Source organism: Giraffa tippelskirchi, chromosome 4 (assembly GCF_054371585.1).
Source record: "Giraffa tippelskirchi isolate mGirTip1 chromosome 4, T2T-mGirTip1v1.2.pri, whole genome shotgun sequence".
Lineage (NCBI taxonomy): Eukaryota > Metazoa > Chordata > Mammalia > Artiodactyla > Giraffidae > Giraffa > Giraffa tippelskirchi.
The window spans coordinates 127726992-127733908 of record NC_137278.1 but is presented as its reverse complement, the minus strand read 5'-3'; the positions used below and the strand labels follow the sequence as shown (position 1 = coordinate 127733908).

General features: G+C 55.7%; 2 protein-coding genes across 2 annotated transcripts in view; both read left to right on the top strand.

Annotated features, from left to right (window-relative positions):
* The window catches only part of HOXC4 (homeobox C4), a 73539-nt gene that overhangs the window by 12623 nt on the left and 53999 nt on the right, over positions 1-6917 (top strand). The window lies entirely within an intron of this gene.
* Positions 928-3203, top strand: HOXC5 (homeobox C5). Its single transcript, XM_081587269.1, has 2 exons — positions 928-1404; positions 2103-3203. The coding sequence occupies exons 1-2, from the start codon at positions 951-953 to the stop codon at positions 2315-2317; spliced, it is 669 nt and encodes a 222-aa protein (XP_081443395.1). The 5' UTR covers positions 928-950; the 3' UTR covers positions 2318-3203.

Sequence of the window (6917 nt, the reverse complement as noted above, 5' to 3'; positions counted from 1 at the left end):
AAGTGAAAACTGCCTTGATGTCACTCTGGAGTCCCTGGCGTGATGAGGACGCCTACCTATCTTCCCCTGGCTCCTTACCTCCAGGCTCACCCCAAAGTCCCCAGCAATCTTAGTCCCAGGAGCCCTCTATCTAGCTCTGTCCACCCAGGACCACTCCTCATGGGCATCCTGTCTACCTCTCCAGAGGCTGGGTTCACTTTTTCAGTCTGACAGGCACCTCCTCAGCAGTATCAGGGCTCGGGGCCTCAAAGGAAAGGGACCTGGACCCTTGATTTAGAGAACCTGAGATAAGGCTCCTCCAGCCTGGGTAGGGGCTCTCCTACCTCAATCCCCTTCTCAGCCATTTTTGAACATTGAAACTCCCTGGGGTTGTGGAGGATGGGGCTATCCGTTATCAAAAAACGCTCTGCGCATCCTGGTGAAGCCTTATCTCCCGTTAAAATTAAATACAATTTAAAAGGCCATTTCAGGAGTTTATTGCAGCAACACCCAGCTTCTCCTCTACAGGGTAGAAAATCCAGAGAGGCCTGAAGGCCAGCCAGCGAGCCAGGATGCAATTCCCCCAAGTAGGCACCAGGTGTCGCTGTGGGCTTGTTGTCCCGGCTACCCCCCAATTCCAAGAACCATTTTTTTTTCTCCCCCTTCTCTCTTTTTCTCTCTCTCACTCCCTCTCCCCCTCGGTTGGGCTTTGCCAACATATCAAGATGCGTTTCGCCGGCTTCCATCACTAACCTCCCGGAGGTCATCAAGCCAAATTTATGAGTGGCCGCTCGAGTCACGTGACTCTATTTAAGGCTCCCTTATTTGGGAAGAGCGCATAGGATAAAGAAAGAGATATCTCCACCTATAAATTGTGCACTTTGGAGAACAAAAAACCCCTCAACTTCAAAGAGTCACAAATCACCCTTAATCAAAAAGGGTGCAGAAATTTTTTTTGGGCCCTCCCCGCCATGAGCTCCTACGTAGCCAATTCATTCTATAAGCAGAGCCCCAATATCCCTGCCTATAACATGCAAACTTGTGGGAACTATGGATCGGCCTCAGAGGTGCAGGCATCCAGGTACTGCTACGGCGGATTGGACTTAAGCATCACTTTCCCACCGCCTGCGCCTTCCAACTCTCTCCACGGGGTAGACATGGCTGCCAACCCCCGGGCTCACCCCGACCGCCCCGCCTGCAGCGCCGCAGCCGCTCCGGGACACGCTCTGGGCAGAGATGAAGCGGCTCCTCTGAACCCCGGGATGTACAGTCAGAAGGCGGCTCGCCCAGCGCTGGAGGAGCGAGCTAAGAGCAGTGGGGAGATCAAAGAGGAGCAGGCGCAGACAGGGCAGCCTGCCGGACTGAGCCAGCCACCGGCCGCGCCACAGATTTACCCGTGGATGACCAAACTGCACATGAGCCACGGTAAACTTTAGGACTTCATTTTGCGCGCTCGGGTCCGCCTGGGTTTTATAGGCCATGCGGGGCAAATAAAGAAAAAAAACCTGCGGCCATAAATTTTACGATCCAGGCATCAATGGCTCGTAAAACTGTCCACTAAAAGGCTTAGAGGCTGTGTGCGCCCAAATTTACGACGACATAATTGGATCATAGGAACAAAACGTGTATAAAAGGCAATATTCAATTTTTGGGGGAGAGGGAGGGAGTTAAAAAAATAGAGGGATCTGAAGGGTGAGGAGCGCGGGGCTCCAGAGCGGGGATCCCCCCGCGGTCCCTCCTCCCTCCCCTGCAGAGCCGGCTCGGCCGCCGCTTGCGGCTCCGGAGGATTCCAGCGACTCGGGAGGGGCGGGAGGGGGGTCCCCGGTGCTCGGATCTCGAGGGTGCTTATTGTTCGGTCCGAGCCTGGGTCTCCCTCTCCCCCCCACCCCCAGCCCCTCCGGCTGCTGAGTGAAGGCTGCGGCGGAAAGTTTCCTGCCTGGGCGGAGGCTCCTCTCCCGGGGCCAGGCTGGGCTGGGCCGGGCCCGCCTGCGGCCCGCCGGGCCTGTCCGGCCCCGCTCGCGTCTTCTCCCTCTGGCCGCGGGTGGGGGCCTGGGGCTGGGATGGGGACGCTGGGGTGCTGCACGCTATTCACCCCTTCCTGGCTTGGGGGGTTTATATTCCAGAGACGGACGGCAAGCGGTCCCGAACCAGTTACACGCGCTACCAGACTCTGGAACTAGAAAAAGAATTCCACTTTAACCGCTACCTCACTCGCCGCAGGCGCATAGAGATCGCCAACAACTTGTGTCTCAACGAGAGACAGATCAAGATCTGGTTCCAGAACCGCAGGATGAAGTGGAAGAAAGATTCCAAAATGAAAAGCAAAGAGGCTCTCTAGAGGCATCGGGGAGGCCCGCCGAGAGCACCCCGAGCCCGCTTCGGTCCCGCGCCTTTCCCTGTCGGTTTTTCCTCTCTAGATATCTTGGGGGCAAGAACGGGGTCTGGAGCGCCGGTTCCCCACCTCAGACAAAAGCTCTTTCCCTTGGCATTGCGCATCCCCACCGACCCCAGGTTCCCGCGGGGCTGCCCGCGCCGACCGGACTCCCCTCAGTTCTGCTCAGCACCGAGGTCCGGGGCAAGTTCCGCAGGGGACCCCCAGACGGCTGTGGCACAGGAGCTGATGCTGAGCGAACCTGGCTTGGGCCGCCTCTCAGAATTCCTGCCCCAGCGTGGGCCGCCGGGGTTCAGGTGGGCCCTGCCGGCGCGGCAGGCCCCACGCCCGGACCCTGCGGCCTCGCCCTCTCCTTTGTTCCGGCTTAGGCGGGCCAGGCGGGCTGCCGGCTTGGTGAGAGCATGGTTGTGCTTGGCAAACCCCCGGCACCATCTCGGGGTGCTTCTTTGTAGCCACTCAACTCGATACTCATTTCTTAAATGATCTGCATATGAAAGAGGGAGATGACTATCTGCCTAGGGCCCCCTCAGTTGCCCTATGCTCTCTAAACCTGCGCCCCCCCAACCCCAAAACCCGGAAACCTGTCCAGCCTGCGCTCTCTGCATGCCCTCTCAGGCCCCCGGCCTCAGACCGCTAGCTAGCTCAATTATTGGGGTTCCCTGCTACTAGACCCCACAAAGGTCCTAGAGGCTCCTGGCTGCCCAGTAGTCCTTGCCACGACTTTTGGTGTCCTTCTGCCCATCACTATTGTCCAACTATTTATTAACTCCACATCTTTCCTGAAACTATATTTTGTCATATCAAATAAAGACAAAGAGAGAACAGGATGAAAGATACAGTGGCTCCTCTCTGTTTGGGGGGCATGTATTGGGAAAAGTGTCTAAATGGGCTGCAGGGTACTGGGGGAGGCCCACAGCCTTCAAGCGGCTCCTTCAAAAGAATTTTAGGAGAGTCTAGGGGCATTGAGTAGAGACAGGTGAAACGGAGCCGCTTTCCTAACCCTGGCTCCAAGAAGAACCTCTTGGGGAAGGGGAGGGCACCCAAACCATCTCTGCTGTCTTTTCCTATGCTGTAGCTGTCCCAAGCATTCAGGCCTCCGTACCCACTCCCACCTTGACTGGGTGAATCTGAGGCCTCTAGGCTGGCAGCTGCACACACTGCGTGCCAGAGCTAATCTGCAGGGACCAGAGACCCATGGCTCTGAGGTGCTCAGACTCAGGCCCTCCTGGGCTTGCGAAGAGCTCTCTCAAGGCTAGGCGGTCCCTGAGGGGCCTCGCTGGACATAGAAGAAGGGTTGAGCTCTCAGTCTAGGGGCCTATTTGGTCCCCCAAACGATGCTCAGAAAGAGTTGGTACAGCTTGGTAGAGGGGCACTGCAGGAGGAAGTGTGTGAGCTTTGGGTGGGTGGGTGGGAGCAGTGAGGCAACCTGCAGTTTGTACCTGCCTGGCAGGAAATGTTCAGATTGTCTTCCCCACCTCCTAGAGCCTAGGGTTATGCAGACAATTAGCTGGGAAAGGAGCTGTGTAGACCAGTGCCTGAGTCCCGTCTGTTGGCCCGCCATCATTTATCTCAGTCTCAGAGATTTTGTGTGGAGGGGGAGGGGGAGCTAAAGAGAAGGGGGAAACGCAGATAATTCAGGTGGTGCCTGAGGCTGGTCTGGGCCCAGAACTGCTCTGCCCCAGGCTCCTGGGATGGGATGAAGGAAAGAAGTACTTTACAGGAGAAACAAATGTGGGAAGGGTCCATAAAACTTTACTGCATTTCCTCTCCTGCCTCCCAGGATGGGGTAATTTCCTGGAGCCAAGCCTAGGCCCCCCATACTGGGGGGGTGGGGGCCAGTTCGGGAGCTGGCCTCGGAGGCTGTTTCAGCAGCCAAGAGGGAGAGGGAGCAGAGAGGGTCTGGGGAGGGGAAGGGGAATATTTATGATTATTAATGCTGATGCTCCTTGGATTTATTATAAGGATGGACTTCTCTGCATCCTACTGCCTAAGCTGCCAGTCATTTTTTTTTTTTTGAAAGATCCAAGAGCCTTGCCTCACTCCATGCCTAACACATAGGAGGTCTTACACAAGTTTCTTGAATTGCACCCCTGGCTACACCCTTCGTCTTCTCAGAGCACTCAGACCAGGTTAGGGCACCGGTAATGTCTCTCTTCCACTAGCTCACAGCAGTCAACTCAGCCCAGCACCAACTCATCTCTCTCAAGCCCCTTCCTCTCAAATAAAATGTGTGATTTTCTTCAGGGAGTTATTTTAATTTTTTCTCCATGCTGAGTAAAACTATTGGGCGAGCAGTGAAGCATGGAGAAGCACTGGCGTCTCCAGTGGGTAACAGTTAACTAAGAAAGAGGCTGTAGCACCCACCAGCACCCACCCCAGCCTCCCTGACTGCCAGGGGAGAGGCTCTGTGCTTCCTCCCCGTTGGCAGCGGGTGGGGGGGGATGCACCACCCCAGGGGGAAAGCCAGGGACGGAGGCAGTGTGACAGACCCGCTGAGCAGAGTGCACAGATGCCTTCTCCCCACAGGGTTTGGGCCTCTTTCCCTGGAGGAGCTGGAGGACTTGGGTAGACAGAGCCGTGCCAGCCACTTTTCTACCCTCTTTCACAGTCTGCAGGCCTGCGGTCAGGCCCCAGCCTCTACTTCAGCGGCATCAGCGACCATAACCTAGACAGAGGCCACAAATCTACTCCCCTGCACTGGGAGTGGGTACAGCCGAGACCCCTGCTTTCACCGTGAGCAGAGGCCTCTGCGTTGGAGTCTGGGGTGGTTCCCCTACCAGCCAGCCTCCTAGAACAATCTTCAAGTACCAGGGTTTGGCATTGCTCTAAGGGAGTTAGTGGAGGGGCTTCTGGGTCTGACCAGAGACCACGGAGCCTGCTTCTCCACTCTACCCTGGAACCCACCCCCTCTGGCAGCAAGAAAGAAGGGGAAGAAACATGACTTACCTTCCCGGGGGAGTGGGAAGAGGGGTACACGGCCCACTCTGAGCAATTAGAGGATAGAGGAGGAAAAAAAATAGGAGGAAGAAAAATATCAACACGACCTTGAAGGCGACAGGTCCTTATGGAAATAAGTAAGTAAATAAATAAATAAGGGTCCACCCCTCCCCCCCTCCCCACCCTGCAAGGGGGGTGTGGGGGTGGGGCAAAGGAGCAGCAAAAGGGCTTTTTAGTGTAACTGAGCATTAGAGAAATACGCACGGCTTCTATGTGAATTTAGGAGTTTGAAACTTTTGGAGGTTATTTATGTGAATGGCCTGAAGGCAAGCCCGTGAGTGGCTCTTGGGGGACCACGTGATGTCATTAAACCAAGTTTTATGGTGTAGGGAGAGCTGACAAACCCACAATATATTTACATCATATATAATCTTAACTGTCCAGCCACGCAGCTGCTGGTGAGGTTTAATGCTAGGACAGAGGGCCTGGCAGTTAGAGGGGATTACGGCGCTGGGGATGATGGTGAGAGAGGTTACATCTTCGCAAATGAATCCCAGGCAAACGCTGTAAGTTAATTTTCTCTCTCTCTGACCCTTTCTCTCATTTACTTAATTCCCCCCCGCAACCCCGCTCCAGATAGGAGGCAGTTTCCACTCATTAAGGGGAGGGGAAGAAGGCCTCCCCAGGCCATGGTGGGAGAGAAAGAGAAGCCGCTGGGAGGTAGGAGGATGGGGGAGCTTGTCTCCCCAGACCAGCCCTCCCCACACCCAGCCCCTTAGTTCCTCCAAATGCAAGTTAACTGGGGTAAAGAGAGACTTGGCTTCTTTAGAGCTTCACTAGGTCTCCCTGACCCTCTTTCCCTTCTCAATTGGGAAGAAAGACAGCGGCAGACACAGGGATGGTTGGTGTTTGTAGGACTGTGTAAACTCTAAGCGCAAGCGCAAAGGGCCTCTGGGGCCCTTGTCCTGGGGAGGGGCCAGTTCAGCCTTGGCCAGTGGCCCAGAGTCCAGGCCAGCGGGCAGCTGGGGAGGGGGGCAGGGAAGGAGAGTTTGAGACTACTGAGCCTGGGACCTGAAACGGCAGAAGCATTTTAAAGGTAGAGGATGAAGCCCAGGGGGTCCCCAAATATTCTTTCTTTCTTCACCACCAGGCCTAAATGGGCACCTGTCCCAGTCTCCACAGTCTGGGGGTCTTAGCCGGTCTGGGGCCAGTATGGTTTCATGCCTCCCTCTCCCTCTAGCTGTTGAGATCCTTCCTGGTGTCCCCAGCACTGGCCTGAGGTAAAACTAGGCCTGGGAGGCCAGGAGGCTCCTGCTGTGAGTGGAGTATAAATGGGTCTGGGAGTGGAGGCAACATCTTTACTAAGCCTGGCCAGGGAAGTCCCCCAGCTCTGAGGAGAGAGTGGCCTCTGGGGGATGGAGCCTTCAAGACCCAATATGGGTTTGGCACCCTGGGGCCAGTCTCAGGCTTGGGCTCCCTTCAAGTTTCTAGGAAATGTTCCTTCCTAGAGGTGTCCTCGGACATGGAGGCACGTGTCCTCCACACCTGCGAGAGTGTGTACCCTACCTGACAACCTAGAAACTCAGGTTCTCTGAAGGGGCCAGGGATT

Bases quoted from the DNA above. Each gene is read 5' to 3' on its own strand.
- HOXC5 (XM_081587269.1), top strand. From the start codon at position 951: ATGAGCTCCTACGTAGCCAATTCATTCTATAAGCAGAGCCCCAATATC. The intron at 1,405-2,102 runs GTAAACTTTAGG...TTTATATTCCAG, and splicing joins CAAACTGCACATGAGCCACG to AGACGGACGGCAAGCGGTCC.